We start from the raw sequence: 19,783 nt of genomic DNA on the forward strand, positions 1-19,783 counted from the left end.
ATGGGGCCAGATATGCTGTATTCTCCAGGGTTTGCTATGAGAAGGGAATTGCTTCTTTACAAAACTTCCCTGCTCTGGAAACACGGAGATAATCAGTTAACATCTCATAAAGCTTAATAAAACTATAATTCCCTTTACAGAGTACACACGCTTTCACTTCCATTCCCCTTCCTGATCTTCACACTGACCCCATGACATAGGTAATGCAGGTATATCAGCAGCTCATTTGGTAGCTGAGAAAACAGCTTTAGCCCCAGTTCACACAGGTTTTAACTGAACTGAGACTAGAAGGAAGGGGAGGTCTGTAGGGCCCTGATTCTCAGATGGTATCCCCAGGGGTTGGCTTTATCTTGCCTCCCTTCTGTCCCTGAAGTCACAGTTCAGCTGTCTAGTGAAGCTCTGTAAAGAAAGAGTTCTAAATGCCCAGCCCCTAACAGGTACTCAGTGGCCTGGCCTGAGGTGTGGGCAGCAGTGAACTCCTAGCAGCAGCAGCTGGAGAACAAGGCCCGTGGAGGAGCCGTGCTGGGACCACCACATGGCTCCACCTAAACACTGGGACGACAGAGTGGCCAAATGAGGTCTTGGACTGGGGAGGGCTAGGCTGGCCGTGGCCACGGGCACTAGCTCAGGACAGGGCAAAGGACGGGACCACCACAGGTCTGTGGGTGCAGGGAAACACAGACCTGCAAGAGTATCAGGACAGGCCAGATGTGGCCTCAGAGGTACATCCTCCTGGGGAGGTGGGGGAGCCACTCAGACAGGAAGCCTCGGCTCTCATGCTTCCCTCCTCTGCAGCCAGGCAGCTACGCAGACCTGGGAGGCTGGGAAGGCCAGGCAGCTGCCCCAAGCAGCGTGGGCCCCGTGGGAGCAGACACGTCCAACTGCAGGGTCCCCAGCCTGGTGCTCAGTCACTCTGCATTATTAATAGGCGATGACTAACTGCCTGCTGCCGCAGAGCCAGGACCGGGCAGGCAGGAGGGAATCCCGGGGGATGGCGCACAGCAGGGCCTGCAGGCATACGCTCCAAGGGGAGGCGAGGAGCAAAGGGCCGCCCTCAGCTCCTCCCCTGCTCCTGCCCTCCCTGTCCCCACAGCCCACCCCCTAAGAGCCCTCACCAGCTCAGAAGCACACAGTCACGCAGCCCCCGGCTCACACTGGCGTTTACACTTGTAGAATCACCAGCAGAGAATCACAAACACACAGTACAGTCTCCCACTAACGCCCCCTAAATGTCACACCAACATTTACACACAGTCGCACCCACACACCAACACACACCAGCTGTGTCTACACAGACACCCACACCAACACTCACCGGGACTGAGCCCAACCCAAACAGAGGAGCTTGGCGACAAGTACCCCGACTTCACCCCAGCTGGGCCTCCTCCTCTCACCCCCTCAACAGGGAAGGGAACCAACCCCAGTCAGAGGCCATGCGGGACAGGCAGGGGGCAGACAGGGGACAGGAGATGGAAGGGAAGGAAGGAAGACAGTGTGAGACACAGTGTTAGTCAGAGCAGCAGAGTGGTGGGGGAACTGGACACTGTCCCTGGTGGGGGGAAAAGACCATTCATGCCATGCAAGATGTCGGGGGAGACGGAACCAGGACCCCTCAAGACTGAGAAGTGAGGGAGGGGATGCCGCTTCTTCCCTGGCAGCCAGCATGGGGCAGCTCCTAAACTGGTATGAATGGTGATTTGAAGGAGCTCTGGACCGGCCCCAGATGGCTCTGCATCCCCCAAGGCCACCTCCCTCGCTGCAGCCTGTGGAGCTGGCTGCCACTGGAGGCCTCACCCCCAGCCCCCTCCCCCAACTCAAGGGGCCTGTCCGGGAGCTGACAGTCAGCAGAGCGTAGCATGTCATGGGATGGTGTTTTCCATGGATTTTCAGGAGATCAAGAAAGAAGCTAAATCAAAGAAAAGAAACAAGGGGCAGGGCAGGGGAGAAAAGGAAAATAAAGCAATAAAGTAAGCAGCCTGGCATCGGGGCTGGTCTAACCAGAGCCGATGAACATGGGGACTGCCCCAGGTCTCTCTGGCCAGGAATCTGAATTCAGCAGTGGGGGGTTAGGGCAGGGACAGACCAAATTCCTCGATTTCCATTTGCTTTTGGATTTGAGTTTGAACCAAAAAAAAAAAAAAAAGAAAGAAAGAAAGAAAGAAAAGGGAAAGAGGAAAACTAAAAGAGAGAAGCAAAATCTAAAGATTGTCCAGGACGCAGAAAACAATAGGAAGAGCAAAACAACCAAAACCAAACGGGGAAAGGAAACGAAAGAGGCAGAATCGAACAGTTAAAAAAACCCACGGCAAACCAAACGGTAAGACAATTAGAGTGATATCTACCAGATAATGCAGTTTGTTTACCATAGCGTGTCCAATGCCTGCGTGCTTCACCGGAGATATGGGGGAAGGGGGTGGGGTGGGGTCAAAGAAAACAACAAAGACAACAACAAAAGAACGGAACGAAAAGAAAAGAAAAAGAAAATGACCAACTGTGAAACTCAAGGAAGGAGGAAAAATATATATCCGTATATGTTTGGTTGTTCAGACCCTCCCACCTTAAGCTCAGCTGAAGTATTTTGTTTAAAGAAAATTAAATTATAATGGGAGGGAGAAATAAAACACACACAAAAATTAAATCCCTTCTCCCAATCCCCTCCCCCCCAACCCTCCTCTGGATTCCTCTCCCCGCCATCATCCCCTCCGGGAAGAGCCGGCTGCAGAGAAGGGGAACAGTTAAAGACCTTGGTTAGTAGAGAAGAAAACAACAAAAGAACTGGACCAGGAAAGCAAAGACTTAAAGATGGCCACATTCCGCGATGAGACAGAAAGGTTAGTTCGGATTTTCACGCATACCTTGCCCCACCTGTCCCTGCCCATCCCTTGGTCCCCCAGGTTATAAGCGTGTTAGTCACACACACAGAGTTGGCAACGGGGTTTTCCAACAGAAGGTGAGAGAGGGAAGGCAGGCGGTTAAGAAGCAGACCCAATTATGCAGTATTAGTAAGTCCTATGGGCTGAAATGTTAGGGAGTTGAGGGGAAGGGAGGGAGGGGAACAGGGTGTGAGAAAGGGATGGGCTATTGACTCAGGGAATGGACGGATGGGTTTGTTGGCTAACTGGTCAACCAGATGGCTTTCCAGAGAACTGGCTAAAGAGCAAGTTGGTACTGGCCAACTGGCTGACCAGTGACCATGTCGAGTTAATGGGTTAACTGGTTGGTGATGGGCCAGCTGGCTGTCAGACTGGGAGAAGAGTGGCCAAGGCCCCCAGATAATCCCAGGACTGGCTCAAATGAGAGGCAATTTCATTTGGAGGCAAGGAGAAGGTGTTCCCAGGGAGCATAGGAGGGGATATGGGTGTCTGCTTTTCCTGAGGATAGCAAATAGATCCAGGGAGTCATGGTGGGGGCAGGGGCAGCTCTGTTTTTGGCAGAGGGGTGGGGGGAGGGTTGGGATTTTTTCTTCCCATTTCTGTTCCTTGAGAAAGGAAGAGAGAGTAAGTCACCACCAGAACAGGGAAAAGGAAATTTGCCCTCCATGAGCTGGCAGAAAGCTCACTCTCACATCAGAGCTAATCATCCCAAAACCTCCTCCCTCCCCTCCGCCCTCCCACAGAGAACTGACTCCTCCTTCCTGCCTAAACTGACCTTTCAGAGCCCATATTACCCCCAAATTTCCCCCAGTTCTTCAATCACCCCATGCCTATTCTCTTATGCTCCTCTGGGCAGCTGTTCCTCCCAGAATGAAGTACCCCCTCACCACCACCACTCCTATAAGTCCCTGGAATTGGTCAGGCTTTCCCAGCAGCCCAGCCTCCTTCCACACACACCCACAGACCCCCGCGCCTCCGCTCCCCACAGCCAGCAGCAAAAGTTCACTCCCCCCCACATACCACACCATAAAAAGGAACAGAGAGGCCCACCTCCCTCTAAAATCCCTTACTCCTCTGTAAACTATCAGCCAGCTTCTTCTACCCCAGACTCTGGAGGCCCCGCCCCCATGTGGCTTTATGTTCATTTCCTCTCCTCATGGTCAAAGAACGACCTTCAAAATTACGCTTTGAGGAGGAGATGGCAAAGGGGCTGAGGCAGCTTCACTTAGTGTATCAGAGATATTGGGACACTACTGCTTCATGTCCATCAAATACTAAACTGTGCGCCCGAGAGTGTGACTGTGAGAAGGAGAGGTCTTCTAGAGACAGATCCATTAGTTAGAGAGTTATTATAACCAGTGGGCACAGGACTAATTCAGTAAGACAATTAATAAGGGCCTTGTATCATTAAAAATAACAGAATTCAATATTAAGCAGCTAGAAGAAGTGCTAAATAACCAATATTAATTATTAGTGATGCAGAAACAGTTTACATAGCAGGAAGACAAGAGTCTAACTGCAGATGCAGAGGCTGGAACAGGGGATAACACGTGGTACAAGGATTGGTCCTATCAGCCAGTAGGACCGTTGGGAAATGAAGAGGCCAACTAGTCAGGACAAGACCATTAGCTTCAGGGCAGCTAAACCCATGGCACAAAAAAAGGTACAAGTGCTCTGGTATCACTGCACTAGTCAAACAAGATAGGGGAAAAAAGGTATTCGAGGTAAAAATCCAGCTACTACTCTTTTTTAATTAAAACTGGTTGTGGAGACTAAAACAAGGAAAAAATAGTTTTCGACTTTCATGGACAACTTCAATTTTTTAACAAGTACAAGAGCAAATTAAGAAACAAGATTGAGGGCTTCCCTGGTGGCACAGTGGTTGAGAATCTGCCTGCCAATGCAGGGGACACGGGTTCGAGCCCTGGTCCCGGAAGATCCCACATGCCGCGGAGCAACTAGACCCGTGAGCAACAACTACTGAGCCTGAGTGTCTGGAGCCTGTGCTCCTTAACAAGAGAGGCTGCAACAGTGAGAGGCCCGCGCACCGCGATGAAGAGCGGCCCCCACTCGCCGCAACTAGAGAAAGCCCTTGCACAGAAACGAAGACCCAACACAGCCAAAAATAATAAATAAGTAAAAAGAAAAAAAAAGAGAAACAAGATTGAGGGAATTCCCTGGTGGTCCAGTGGTTAGGACTCCACGCTTTCACTGCCGAAGGCACGGGTTCAATCCCTGGTCAGGGAACTAAGATCCCACAAGCCGTGCAGCACAGCCAAATTAAAAAATAAGAAAGAAAGAAACAAGATTGAGAGGGCCTTCCACTGATGTGTCAGGAGATCCGGGCTTCCTCTGATAAATAGCGAGGTTGTGGTGGGCGAGACGGGGCCCCTCTAGACCTAGGTATTTCAGATCCAGAACCCGGTCCATGGTGATCATGCCCGAGGGGGCAATTGTGGCCAAATACTAGAGTGGAGCCTCCACTGGAACCCATCCTGGCACCTGTGATGCAGCAGCCCACACCTTTCCGAATGTCCGAATGTCGGGATCGGGAGGGCGGAGGCTTCAGACTAACAAATGAGCAAGGAAAGCTTTGCCCCACCCACAGAAACAGCTAGAGGGCTCCTGGAGCCCACGAGCACAAGGATGACAGTGCATGATGAGTGAGGAGGGCATGAAGAAGTCAGTCATTGTAGCAAGTGTAACTTACCATGGCCAAGGGCCTTTGACAAAGCTCTACCCCATCTTCACCTTGATCTATCGGCATAGCTCCAGCCCTTCAAGAAAGCCAAGAAGGGGATTATACGCACAAATCACAACAGTCTGAGTGAAGGCAATCTCTGTGGAGCTTGAGCAAGAGACGCTCAGGACAAAGAAAAGAGGATTCAGAGATAAGAGGGGCCCATTTTTCCAAAAGACAAGCAGAACATTTAGATGTTTCAAGATTTCGGAACACCCAAGAATGGCGGTACCACAAGACGAACGACAGGCACCTTAGCAGTGCGCACCAAGGCCGACAGCCAGGCCCTCCCGGGAGGCAGGAAAATGGAGTCAGACTCCCATCCTCCCACTTCCTGCGGGACAGCCTTGGGCCAGCTCTTCAACCTCGCTGGTGAAATAGGAGTATCTCCCACTTCACAGGATTGTTAGAAAAGTTAGGTGAGATTCAAAAGAGAAAAGAGACCCTTGAACTTGGGGGTTCCGGAGGAGGAGAGATGTGAGGGTGCAATCTCAACAATGCTGTAAGAAAGGGACAGGTCCTGAGGAGACTCTGAGGGGGCGGGAGAGTAAAGTGAGGTAGAGCTTTTCCCAGAGGACAAGAGATATTTCTGGGCTCGTATGAAATAGATCTGCTGGATCCTCATGTCCAAAACCTCACCAACTGGCTTCAAGAAAGAGCCCAAAGGAACCAGCAAAACCACTAGAAAAACAAATAAAAACACTCAGTAGTTGCTGGTATTAAGCCCTCAAGGAGCTTACCATGCAGAAATAGAGAAAAGAGGTGAACACAAATCATTGACCATGCAGACGGAGTGTGATGATAGGGCCAGAACACAGCAAAGAGGGAGACTGGCCAGGGGACCCGGAGGATCAAGGAAGACCTTACAAAAAGGTGGCGGTTCAGCTGGGCCTGAAGGATTGGAAAAAAAAAAAACCCACAACTAACAATAATGACGGCAGCAAGCCCTCCGCTGCTCACGCGGTGCCAGGCACAGGCCACCACCTCAGTTAGTCCTCAAAGGCCCCTCTCACTTTGCACAGAGAGGTTACATTACTTGCCTCAAGTCACTCCAACTAGTGGCAGAGCTGGGATTTGAACCCAGTCTATCCGACTCAAACCCCAGCTCTAGGGTTTCACCCGGCAGAAAGGAGGGTGAACGGTGGGAGCTCTGTGGGAATGAGGTGGGCAGCTCGGGAAGCCAGTATGGACAGGGTGTGTACAGCACCACAGTTAGGCCCTAAGATGGGGCGTGTGACAGGCCGAGGAGACAGGGCAGCCCAGGCCGGAAGGGGAGGAAGTCCCAAGTGCCTGCCAGGCCCCATCCTTGGGGGATGTCCCTCCTTGGGGCCCAGGGGGGCTCCCGAAAATCTCCCCACTGAGGAACGGCCTCATGGGAGCTGAGCGGGTGGAAGCTCCACATGGTATTTTGGAAGCCAGCTTGTCTTCCAGAGTTCATGCTGGCCAGTGATGAAATGGGTTGGCACTCGGCTTGCATGGTGGGGGGAGGCATACTGGGTGTGGGAGGAGGGTGGGCCCAGGATTAAAAATAGGCCTCAGGGAATCCTCAGATGGAATTATTCTTGCAAAGATCCCCCAAGAGACACCACCGGGCACAGGGTCCTCAGGGCTGGGCTCGGAGGGAGAGGAGGGCGAGAGCGGGGTGTGGTCTGAGTCAGGTGTCCTCCGGTCCTGACTGCAATGTTCTAGGAGTCTCTGGATAATTCCGGGGACCACTATCTGGTTCAGGGGAGGGGTTGAAATGCCTCCTTCCAGTCTCCCAAAGCTGCAGGACCAAGAGGAAGGGAGACCCCTCAGTGCTTGCCCTGGGGCAGGCTCTCCCCAGGAGGCAGTCTCCCCAGCTGTTCTAATCACTTGGGGAAAACAATGTGGATCCCAGTGTCCTCAGATCCCAGCCATCTACCCTAAAGGCAGAAGCAGATGTCATTTCTTACCTCAGCCCCCCACCCCCGTCTTTGCTCCTGGCCACTCCCAACCCAGCGTCACTCCTAAGATCATAAAAGGATCTTTCCAACCCCAGGACACCACGTGGCCCCTGTATAAACGTGTCTGCACAGGGTTTCTCCCCTTCGTCGCACTACTGACATTTGGAGCCAGATAATTCTTTGCTGTGGGGCTGCCCTGTGCATTGTGGGATGTTTAGCAGCATTTTGGCCTCTACCCACTACATTCTAGTAGCACCCTCCCCGAGTTGTGACACCCAAAATGCTTCCAGACATTGCCAAGTGTCTCCTGGGGGGCACTCCGCCCTCGGTTGAGAACCACTGCTCTAGGGACAGCAGGACCCAATAAATTATTAGAAGCCCTGAAAGACAGGCACTCAAAAGGCCTGGTGAGGATGGACTTGGTCACAGGCTAGGCCCCGAGCGAGGGCAATGAATCCAGAGCACAGCCTTAGGGCTGCCATTCCACCCCCCTGATGGTCACAATGACCAAAAACGGGCTGCAGCTCATATTTACGGATGTGGACTGGAGTCAAATAAATCTCTCCAGAAACCCTTTCTAAGGAGACCTCTCAATCCAAGTCTTGAAGCAGACACCCTCTGTGGCCCCGAAGGCTTATGTTCAGGTCATGACCTGACTCTGCTCTGACCCATCCGGGACAGCAGGCCAGGGGGACGTGGTCACCAGTTACCAGCTCAGACCCAGGACTCTGTGAGCCCCGGGACGAGGCTACTATGGGGCCCTGTCCACACTCAGTACTGCTGAGGCCAGGCCTCACCCCCTCCGTATGGCGTTCCCGCCTTCCCTGGTCACAGACCTCTCCCTCCTCTCTAGGTCTCTCGAGTTCCTAGAACGTTTAAGATTCCTGCCACTCAGGTGGCCCTTGTGTGGCTTTGCTCTGTTCACTTTTAACAGACTTATCCTGTGTCCTCAAGAGCCGAAGGGCTGGGAGGGCGGGGCCCATGTCTTTTTTCCCTCGGTATCCAGTATAGATGGACAATACATTGGCCAAAGGACACGTGGATAGGGACTCTGGGCTTGTAGCGTGTTGCCAAAGGCAGCACCAGGTGACAGCACTGGGCCTGGGGAGGGAACATCAGCAAGAAGGCAACTCCGCCCACCCCTGCAGTAAATGTGGGTGGAGCCTGAAAGTATGACAAACAGCGCAAATACTCAGGTTTGCTCAGACGGTGGTGACAACACAAGACAGCCCTCCGGCAGGGTCAGGGGATGATGCGACATGAAGGGGGCACCACCCTGAGGAGGAGTGCCGCTCTTCAGAGCTCAGGGCGCACTGAGAGCAGGTGCCTGGGTGGGAGCCCGACTGCAGCAGGGAGCAGCGGCTCGGAAAGAGCAGGCGGATTAGTCACGGTGTCCCTACAGCAAGGGGAAGGCACCAGAGGAGGGGGACTCCCCATTAGATCGTCACTCAGTGGGTTGAAGAAGCGCAGGGAAGAACAGTGTGAGGTCAGCCGGAATCCCACCCCCGCCCACTATGAGCCTTTCAGGGGGAAGAAGGGGAGGAGGAGAGGGCAGGTGACAAAGACGGTGAAGAGGAGAGACATCGGAAGTTCAGCCACCAGGAAGCTCAGCTAGAACCAGGAGATACAGAGCAGATACCTAGTAAGAGAAGGGCTACAAACCAGCCGAGACAGCACCTCCCAGGCACAGAGGCTCCGTGTTCCTGGTTGCACTGAGCTTGCTGGGGGTGGAGCTGGAAAAGTGTCCCTGCCACCAGCTACAGAAACTGGTGGACCCGGAGAGAAGGACCAGCAAGAGTCTGGGCACTTGGGCCTCAGGTGCCAAGCGATCAGGGCACGGAGTCAGAAGGTGGATCCAGGAGCCACTGAGGATGCACAGCGGCTTCTCCTGCTTTGGAAGAAGGGTCTGGCTTGGACTCTGCTTGAGGCGGGAACTTCTCAGGGCTGGAAACAAGCTGTGGAGGCTGCTGTCAAGCAGAAGCCCAGCCAGAGGGAATGCTTCGCCTGCCATAGCCACCCTGTGCCTTGTGAGAGGCGAAGAGGCCACTGCACTGAGAGGACAGCGCCGATGCCCAGAAGCATCAGCCCCCAGGGTGGGGGGGAGTCTGGGAGATGGAGCTGAGGGGACGCTGAGGACACTGTCCTGCCTGCAGGGGCTGCCCCAAGAGTCTCCTCGAGCTCCCATATGGGCTGGCCTGGAAGCCACGGAAAGACAGCCACCGACCCATGGGAGAACCTGCACCCCTTTGGAGGGACAGGAAGGGACAGGAGAGAGAGGGTACTGCCCGGACGAGAGGCAGGACCAAGCACCTCGCCAGTCCGTTCCCCTCTCACGCCTGCTTCCCCGACCTTGCTCTGAGCCCAGGCCTGCCTCTGCCCTAGAAAGGCCCCGCCTAAGGGTAGGCCACACCCCACCCCACCCCACATGGCCCAGGCTTCCTGCCCTAATGGTACACCGACTCAACCAGAGTCTGGCCAGAGTCTCCCCATCCTGTAGCCCCCAAGGGCCCCGCCAGTTCAGGTTCTATCTCATTCCTCCCAGCCCCCCAGTCGCCCTCCTGCCAGATGACCTGATTCCTCAGCCCCAACCCTTGAACCCGGCCCCTGGCACCAATCGGAGCCTGGCCCTTCCTCTTCCCTCGGGCTCTGGCCCCGAGGCAGCCTCCTCCCCAGCGCAGCATCCTGGTCCTTGAAGCCTGCACACTGCAGGCTGCGCTCCTGGACCCTCCCAGCCCACCCGCGGCCTAAACCTTCTTCAGAACCACGCCTTGCTGCTGGCCCTGAAGCCTCGCCCCACACCCCAGGCAGCCCGCTCTCCCCACTCCCGTACTGTCCCAGATACAGCTGGCCCCTGGCCTTCTTGCTCCCCCTACCTGGCGCAGGTTTCGAGTGACCCGGACGTCGTGCCAGGCGTTGTCGTTGAACTTGCCGTTGACGGGTTCCACAAGGGCCTCAAAGGCTCCCGAGCCCAGGTTGATGACAAGCCAGACGGCCCCAGATTTGAGGGACAGGTTGACATAGTCGGCCGACTTGCCCGTGTGCAGCATCAGCCCGTTGCGCTGCAGGGTGCGGAAGGCCAGCGTGATCTCGTCCGTGCTGCTCTGGATCGGGTTGTGTGACAGGTCATAGCAGAAGAATTCATTGCCTTTGAAGGTCGCCACAAACTCCTCCTTGCCTGGACGCCGCGGTGGGGAAACAGGAGAAGGCTGAGTGGGGCAGGGCACTCCAGACCCTCCCTCTTCCCCTCCAGCCACCCAGGCGCAGGTCCTGGGCACCGGGAGCCCCTCGATCCCAACTGCAAGCTTTAGGCTCTCTCCCCTCCCCGTGCTGTCCACCCTCCTCTCTGGACCCTGCCGTCTTTGATGTCAGAAGTCAGCTTCCCCCACGTCTGTCTCCAAAGCAGGAGGCTGCTAAGTGGCTCTCACACTGACAGCTGACAACTTAGCTGCCACAGGGCCAAGTGAAGCAGACGTTCTCACTGTCTCCTCCCCCACTGGCCCTCCATCGGCCACCCCTTAACAAAAGGATGTGGTAGAGCAACAGGAAACTGCACCGGACATCTTCCCAGAGTGCCCCCTACAGCGGGGCACCAAGGGTCTCCTGAGTGCAGCCCACCTCCCCCTCCCGCCTCTTCTCCAGTGATGGCCATTCTCAGTGCCTGGGGACAGTCTGAGGCCTCACCACATGGGATGGGACTAGTAGGCCTACTTTGTAGCAGTGAGCAGATGAGGAGAATGGGGTGGAGGAGGCAGGGGGAAGACACATGGGAGGGCGATGCAGGTGGCAAGGATGTGTGTCAGGGAGCAGTGGGCCATTGGGCGGGGCTGACACAGGTGGCCACCATGCCAGCTGTCACCGCCCCCCCAGCTTCCTAGTCCAACCTGAGAGGACAGCACAGACAGGCCCTAGGTAGAGAGCCTCCAAGGGTCCCCAGAGGGCAGGTGTGGGACCCTGTGTGCCAGGAGATGGCTGGGGGCAAAAGTGCACAGGCAGACCCGGCCCTCGTGCGTGTGTGTGTGAGTGTGCGTACACGGGTAAGCGCCCTGCATGGGGCTCCTTCCACTGGCACGCTTTAAACAGGAGTGAAAACAACTGGAAGGGCCTTAGGGACTTTTAGTGTTCTGTAAGTGGGTGACAATGGCTCCGTGCAAGGAAGGTGGGTCCCAGCCCCACACCTTCACAAGCCGGAGCCCACACAGAGGGAAGAAAACAGGCCGTGGAGTCAAGGGAGCGCAGAGGACCTGGACTCTGACAGTAACTCATTTCTCCTCCCAGCAGGCGGTGGCACAACAGCTGGGCCCACCCACCTTGCAGGGTGGATGTGGGGGCGAACAAGATGGCCGGCCAAGGGCCTTCATGGAGTGCAGAGATTCTCAGCACAGGCCCCCAGGCCCAGGAAGAAGCAGGGCACGATGCCGGTGCAGGGGGCACACGCAGCCTTCAGAGGCCCCCGCCCCTCTGTGGGCCGGGCCCTAGCAGCAGGCGCCGCGTGTGGAAGCCGTGGCTCTCCGGGTGCATCTCCTGCAGATGCCTCTCCCCTGCACAACGGCCCCACTCTCTGCCTCCGGGCAGTCTGCCCACAGACTCAGTCCTCACTGCTTCCGGATGCCAAGGCACCAGCTGCTGCCCCAGAGCCTGGCACCGCACTCACTGCAGCTGGCCAGGCCTGGTTTCCTGAGGTCACAGGGCAGCGAGGCTGGTGGGGCATGGGCCACATGGGGACAGCCACAAGCCCCACTCTGCCTACCTTAGGGCTCCAGTGGGAAGGGCCAGAAAACAAAGACAAGGAGTCAAGGAGAAACAAGAAGGGAAAGACTGGCGATGTGGAGGGAGGCCATGTAGAGAAGGAGAAAGATGGACCATGAGAGACAGAAGGGAAATGGAGACAGCGCAGAGCTGTGAGGGACCAAGAGGTGATGGGGGGAAGCAATCTGGATAAAGATGAGGGCAAGCTGGGAGGGGACAGGTAAGGGTGATGGGAAGAGGGCCCGCAAGGAAAAGGGGACAGAGACCTCCCAGGAAAGGAAGCCAAGGGTTTCTTAGGGCCTTGCTGTTTCCATAGCAACCAGGCCTGCTGCCCAGGCACTGGCAGAGCGGGAGGGGGGGGTGCTCAAGGACCAGAAAAGGGAATGTGTTTGACCTTGAGTTTGCTCTGCATCCTACTCCCTCCCTGAAGCTGGGCCTCCCCTTCCACTCCCTCACCTTCACTGCAGTCAAGGAAAATATTAAAGGGAGAGTCAAAAAGAAAGAAAGGAAAGAATAAGGCAACCACGTGAAAAAGTGATTGGAACAGAACAAAAGAGGCCAGTAAAAAGGAGAGAGGCGGGCCTAAGGCTGGACCACGGCTGCCAAGGCAAAGTGGAGAAATGAGGCCATTCCTCGACTCCTCTGGGCTCTAGCTCTGGTCTCCTAGGAGAGGAAGCAGAGCCAGCCACTCTGGAGCCAGAGTCTACATGTTCTCCAACGCCCGTCACCGCCACGGACCCAGGTAGGCCCAGGGATGGAAAGAGGCTTGGAGCAGCCAGAGGGAACCTGAAAGAATTGGGGGAAAGCGACAAAATAGATGAACAAATGCGAACAAGAAAACCCAAGGTGGTGGGAAGGACAGAGATAGCCCCTGAGTGGGGAGGAGGCAGTAGGACCTCTAGGGATTAGTGTGTCAGGTAAGCAAGTGGCGGCTGCCCTGACAACCGTGCTCAGAAGAGCACCAACCAGATCTAAGAGGAGCGAGACCTGGAACAGCAGGGGGCGCTCTCCCCCACCTCACCGCGCGGACGACCCCGGAACCACAACTCCCAGCAGCACTTGAACAGTTACCGGCTCCTAATAGCCCCTGGCACTGGAAGGGGGTCATTGCTGATACCTGTTTATCTCCCAGGGTCGGGGAATATGGAGCCCCACAAGTGTCCACAGTCAAGCTGAATGTGGCTAGAGACCAGTTGCTGTGGTCCTGGATCTCTAATGGCCATGGGGGGGCAGAGCAGCTGCCTCCTTTCCAGGCCCAGCTCAAAGCCCTCCTCTGGGAAGGTCTCCAGCCCCCTTAGCCCCTCCCTACGCTCAAGCACTACAGCTGTCTGTTCAGCTCATTTGGCTCTTACTGCCTAGTAACATCTTGTACTGCTCCCTTGAGAGGAAGTGTGATGTGAGAAAGAAGACCTGGGCACTAATGCTGGCTCTTGCACCAGTTTTGTGACTTTGGCCAAGAGGCAACATCTCTAAGCCCCAGCTTCCTCCTCAGGACAAAGGAACTCATCATCGGCCTACCTCACAGGTCGCCGTGGGCATCTAGAAAGAGACCAGACCAGGTGAGGCTTCATAAACTGTAAACCATTCCACAAATAAACGACTCTTACGCTGGAATGTAACTTTCTCTGTGTGTATGTGCTGCCTCTCTCTCTAGATCAATGAATAAATTAACTCCTCTGCACAAAGTCCGCACTTTCCCTATACTTCGCACGTACCACACTTTATCGTAGTTCTTTGTTAGAACATCAGTGAGCCCCTTGAGAACAGAGCCCATTCGCCCATTTAAAATAAATCTGCTGAACACACACCTACATATGTGCCAGGAGCTGTGGAAAGCATCAGGGGTACACGAACGAAAACACCCAATCACCGTCCTCAGGGAGCTCGGTGGAGTTGGGGAGGCAAACAGGTAAAGTGACAGTTACTCGCCATGTGGCGAGTGATGTAATGGAGGTGTAGACAAAGGGAACGCCAAGCAGCTTCTGGGTTTGCCTGGGGAGTTTGGGGGAGACTTCCAGTGTGGTGGCCTGGCTGCTTTTTCGAGAGTCAGCTGAAAGAGATGCCAAATGGTTGGGGAAGAGGGCAGGGATGGCAGAAATGCAGGCCAACAGAACAGCAAGTACTAAAGAATGGGACTTGATAGCCCCAGGGCTTGGCACCCACTGGAACTCCTTGAGGGGTTGCTACACTGCCCTGTAAACTTCTTAGGGAAGAGAGTCTCTTAAGAGAGGCAGCCTCACACAGGTTCGAGCCCTGGTCCGGGAAGATCCCACATGCCGCGGAGCAACTAAGCCCACGAGTCACAACTTCTGAGCCCACGTGCCACAACTGTTGAAGCCCGCGCGCCTAGAGCCCGTGCTCTGCAACGAGAAGCCACTGCAGTGAAAAGCCCACGCACCGTAACGAAGAATAGCCCCCTCGCTGCAACTAGAGAAAGCCTGCGCACAGCAACGAAGACCCAACGCAGCCAAAAATAAATAAATAAAATAAATAAATTTATTTAAAAAAAAAAAAGAGAGAGAGAGAGAGAGAGGCAGCCTCAGTGAAGAAAAAAAAAAAGGAGCTTGAAACCTACAGCCCTGAGACAGGATAAAGGGCCCCGGGCTGGCCTCAGGGGCATTGGCAAGCGTCAGTTTCCTCATCTGTAAACCAAGGGCAATGAGCCCTTCCACAGGGGGTTGTCAAGGCTCATTTAGGTGACGCATGTGATACACAACTTATTATAAATGCCACATCTCCCAACCAGAATCTCCCTGGGCTGACACCTATCGTGCTTGCAGAATTTGATGGTTAAATGGGGGGCTGACCCTGCTGCCTAGCCACTCTCCCAGAGAAACAGATACTTTCTAGTCATCCCTGTTCTTTGGCCTGAACAACTACCACCAAAAGACATCTGTGGGGACTTCCCTGGCAGTCCAGTGGTTAAGACTCAGCGCTTCCACCACAGGGGGCACGGGTTCAAGCCCTGGTCGGGGAACTAAAATAAGCGCGGCCAAGAAAAAAAGGACATCCGTGTTCTAGAAAGAGGTCATCAGGACAACTGGGCTTTGGGAAAGAAATGGAGGTTTGTGGCCATTTACACCGAGGCAGGTACTGCGGGTGGACCTCAGAGGGAGTTGAAGGGTACATGCCTCTATTGACTCAGCTGCCCTCCAGAAAGTGAAGTTGGCCTACAGAGGGTGAAGGCTGGGCTCTCTGGGGACCGTGGGGTCACTGACCTTTTGTCGGCTGGTGCACATCGCTGGCTCCTCCTCTCCCGGCCCCCCCCTCGGAGAACAGTAAGGACCCTACTGGAGAAGCAGAATTGGGGAGTCAGGCACAGGGGGCTACCCAGGCAGTCCCACCCCAGCCTTGAGGCGATGGAGGGCCCTGTCCAGGGCAGAGGGCCGGCTTGGAGGTACAGGGTCAGGGTGGGGTGCTGCTCTGGGGACTCGCTCGCTTCAGGGCCTCTGGGGAAGGAGCCAGTTGACAAACCGGGAACCATCAGCCCCACAAACCCCGTCAGACTCACGACCACTGACCTCCCCTTCCTTGCCCAGGGGCAGGGAGACGAGCAGAGGAGCAGAGGCCTCGCTGCTGGTTCAGGAGCCCCTTCTGCCCAACAACGTGCAAACAGGTCAGACCTCTGGCCCTGGGGGCCCTGACCTCCCGTCCAGATTCTCCCCCACTCTCGGCCGCGCTCTGCTGGGCCAGGTTCCTCTTCTTCAACTAGTCCAACAGCCTGACAGAGCACCCCTCTTCCAAAACCGCCCCGTTCCCGCACCAAAGCCCTCTTCTCCTCTTTGCCCATCCTCGAGGCAAGCTGGTTCTCCCTCTACACCTGTTCCTTTACTGCAGTGAGTGCTCTCAATGTTGCCTTCATCCACTTCTTGGCCAGTTAGGCCGCGGGGCTTCCCAGGGGCAGGGCCACGCGCTCTGTTTGCTCCTTGTCCCTCCACTGTGCCCTCAGCAGGGCTGCGCACACCAGGAGGTCCTGCCTGGCTGAGCTCACAGTGGATGTGGGAAGGCCTTTCTCGGGGAGGACTTCCGGCTCGCCACCGCCCAGCGCCCCCAGCCCAGGCCTCCAGAGTCCCGCAGGCACTCGTCACCATGTCTGGCCTCCAGGCTACCTTAAGTTCTCCACCCAGTCCTGACCAGCGGCTCCCAGGCAGCACACCTACTGCCAGACCCCACGAGATGGTTCTTAAGGGGAACTCAAGAATGGAGTTTAAAAGTCCTGGGGGCTTCCCTGGTGGCACAGGGGTTGAGAGTCCACCTGCCGATGCAGGGGACACGGATTCATGCCCCAGTCCGGGAGGATCCCACATGCGGCGGAGCGGCTGGGCCCGTGAGACACAGCCACTGAGCCTACGCGTCCGGAGCCTGTGCTCCGCAACGGGAGAGGCCACAACAGTGAGAGGCCCGCGTACCGCAAAAAAAAAAAGTCCTTGTCTGGGCCCTTATTCCAACCCCAATCCCCAGAACTGAAGCTAGAATAACACCTGGGCTGTGGCCTTTCGGGAGGTGGAGGGGTGGCTTTAGGGATCCTTCAGGGCTTCATCTAGGACGAAGGTGAGCCACAGCCAGCAAACCCAGAATCAGGCACTGAGATGCAAGAAGGATGTGAGTAAACCCACCAGGCCCTGACTCCCCACTCGGGACTTCCTCTTTCCCCACATTTCTTATCATAACTTCACATCCTTGCAAGAATCCCAGGCCTCTACCTCCCCAGACCTAAATCCATCCCAAATTCCCGATCTGAGTCTCTCCCCACAGCCCAGCCTTCATCCTGTAGGCTTCTCCTGCCTACAGGCTAAGAATACCACCCTGTCCTTATGGAAGATGAGCCCCAACAGAGGACCAGCGGGGCAGGGAAGCAGTGCCTGAGGATCTGGGAGGGAGTCAGCAACAGGGAGGTCAGAGCTAGGGGATCAAGGTCAGGACTCCTGGGGTCTGTCTCCAGGTTTGCCAAACACCAGGGCTTTTAAAGATGGTAAGGACTTGGTCGAAGGGAGGCTAAAAATAGATGAGCAGTCCCAACGGTACCACCAATTAAACGCTGCGTAATCACTAGCAAGTCACTTCATCTCTCTGGACCTAAATGTCCTCATCTGTCAAACAGGGTCAGGAGACATCCAGAAGACACAAGGGTGAGGGTGTACGGGGGTGGGGGGAACTGCTGTGGAAAGGGGGCATCCCACAGCGATGAGGGGAATGAGGCTGCCTAAAATCCACTTCCTCCAGCCCATGCTTTTCTCTTTTTATTTGGGTTCACAGAAAAGAAAGAATGAGCAGAATGAGCAGAAGGAAATAAAACACCACCATGAGAAAGAAAAAAAAAAAGCAAGATACACTATCAGGAAAACGCAAAAAGGTGACTGGAGACAACGGCAGGAGTTCAAACATCTCTTGATGTCAGAAACCAAGGTGGGATGAGGGCGGATGGAGTGTGTCGGGGGAGGTGGGAGAGGGGAGAGCACACACGGGGACCAGCCCCCACCCACCCCAGCGCCCAAATAAAATAAAGACAAGGCAGAGGAAGGGGGTAGGAAGGCAGGAAGGAGGCGGGACAAGTGGAGGAGGGGGAAGGGGGGCAAGGGGGGGTGGACAGAAAATCCAGGTGCAGGTTGGGGGCCATCCAATCCAATCCAATCCAAACCAAGCCAGAACTTCAAACCATACCTTCGCTGTTTAACGTCAGGTGAGCCGGACCTTGGAAAGGGAAGGAGAGAAAGAAAGAAAGGAGACAATAAAAGAAGAAAAAAGAAAGAAAAGGGGAAAGAAACAAAGAAAACACGAGTCATCAAAATCAGCCAGAGAGAGGGGAGAAAAAAGCTTTTGCTGCCACAATTTAAAAACCCTTTTTAACTTGTGACAGACATCGGGGGAAAGCCCCCAGCCCAGAGCTGAGGAAAGGGGCCCGATGCCGAAACAGAGGGTGGAGGGCACGAGAAGCGGGGCGAGAGAGAGAGAGAGAGAAGGGGGGCGCCGGAGACGGTGAGGGGGGTACAGGCAGAACCAGAGGAAGGATTGGGGCAGGGAGTCACTGCAGGGGGACAGGAGATTTTGGTTTCTTTTTTTTTCTTCTTGCCGGAAAAAAAAAAAGGAAAAGGAGGAGAAGCATGAGGCTGGGAGGGCTGCTTTTTCCTTTTTCTTTTTTTCTTTTTTTTTTCTTCCGGGAGGCGGAGAGAAAAAAAAAACAGTCAACGAGAAAAACGATTCGGATGGAGGAGAAAATAAAACACGACACAAAAATCAAAGCCACCTGGAGAGAGAGAGAGTGTCCTGTTAGCGTGGGATTGAGCAGACAAGAGGGATATCCAAACCCCCCCACCCCACCCCATCCCGTTACCCCTCGAGCCTGGCAGAGACCGGGAAGACGGGGGTATGAAGAGCCTGGACCTAGAGGGAATCTCCCACCAAAGAGGGCTGTGGAAAGGCATCTGTCCAGATCCAATCCTCCCAACAGCCTCCAAATGGGTAACAGGCACCCTGCTCACCCGGATTCTACGAGGAAACTGAGATTCAGGAGGACAAAGTTAGAGAGACAGCAGGTTGGAGGAAACAGAATCTAGGGAAACACTGGAGCAAGGATGGGGGCCTGGATCCTTCCACAGGGAGGACTGGGAGGCCAGGCCAGCACTCTTGGACAGCAAAGACCAAAGAGGGCAGCCAAGACCCATGGGCGGGAGCCCCAGCTCTCTGAGAGGTCGACACACCTCATTCGAAACTATTCTACAGACCCCCTTTCTCTGGACAGGCCCTCTCTGAGGTGACCCAAAAGCTGAATTTTGAAAAGGGAAAACAGAAGCCTGACAGCCAAGACTGAGAGCAAGATTGTCTGGGATTTTTTTTCAGCGGTGCCTTGGTCCCTTGAGAGAGCCTGGTCAGCCCTGATTTGGGGCCCCCCCAGCCTTAGGGGGAGAGACTTTGGCCCACTGGACCAGTACCCCAGTCCCCAGAAGGCATCAGCCGAGGAACACCCTCCCTCAGAGAGGCTGCAGCACATGCCCCACAGCTGAGCTGAGACCCCAGGGATCCCTGAGATGACCAGCCCCACCGAACCGCAGCCCTCGCCTCCCCCATCCCTGCACCCGTGGTGTCTGGCCAAGAGGATGGGGAAGGAACAGCCCTGCAGCACCACCTCACCCTTGGAAACCTTCCCCACTGCTGAGGCCATGAGATGTGGGCCCTGGGGGTAGAAAGCCGGGACCAGGATGCAAGACAGGGAAAAGCGCTCCAGGAGTCTCTGGGGCAAGGCTGAGGGCCAGGATGCCTGGGTTCCAAAAAGAAAGGCAGCAAAAAGGCCAGAAGGGCATGGCCGGGGGCCAAGGGCCGGGATCCTGTGGAAGATTTGGGTAGATGGTTCATGTTGCCCCCTTCTTGTCTCGCGCAGCACTCATCTCTCCCCAGTGCTGGGTCTGAGGCCAGTCGGGGGAGGGGGCCACAGCTGACAAGGGCTGCCTCAGGACAAAACAGCTCTTGGGAAGACACAGGTTTTATCCACAAAACCGGAGGGG

General features: G+C 55.3%; 1 protein-coding gene across 12 annotated transcripts in view; it reads right to left on the reverse strand.

Annotated features, from left to right (window-relative positions):
* NRXN2 (neurexin 2) overlaps window positions 1-19,783 on the reverse strand; it is a gene marked incomplete at its 5' end in the record, with an annotated part of 99,345 nt that overhangs the window by 64,750 nt on the left and 14,812 nt on the right. For 3 of the 12 annotated variants that reach the window (XM_082661133.1, XM_082661130.1, XM_082661127.1), the window contains 4 exons: window positions 2,364-2,387; window positions 10,412-10,713; window positions 15,503-15,574; window positions 17,946-17,975. In XM_082661133.1, the coding sequence (XP_082517259.1) occupies window positions 2,364-2,387; window positions 10,412-10,713; window positions 15,503-15,574; window positions 17,946-17,975 (428 nt within the window). Of the gene's footprint in view, window positions 1-2,342; window positions 2,388-10,411; window positions 10,714-15,502; window positions 15,575-17,945; window positions 17,976-19,783 lie in introns of those variants that run through there. The other 9 variants (XM_082661129.1, XM_082661120.1, XM_082661122.1 and 6 more) reach the window with 7 other exon arrangements.

This window comes from Grampus griseus, assembly GCF_964374135.1.
Source record: "Grampus griseus genome assembly, chromosome: 8".
In the NCBI taxonomy this organism is placed as follows: Eukaryota; Metazoa; Chordata; class Mammalia; order Artiodactyla; family Delphinidae; genus Grampus; species Grampus griseus.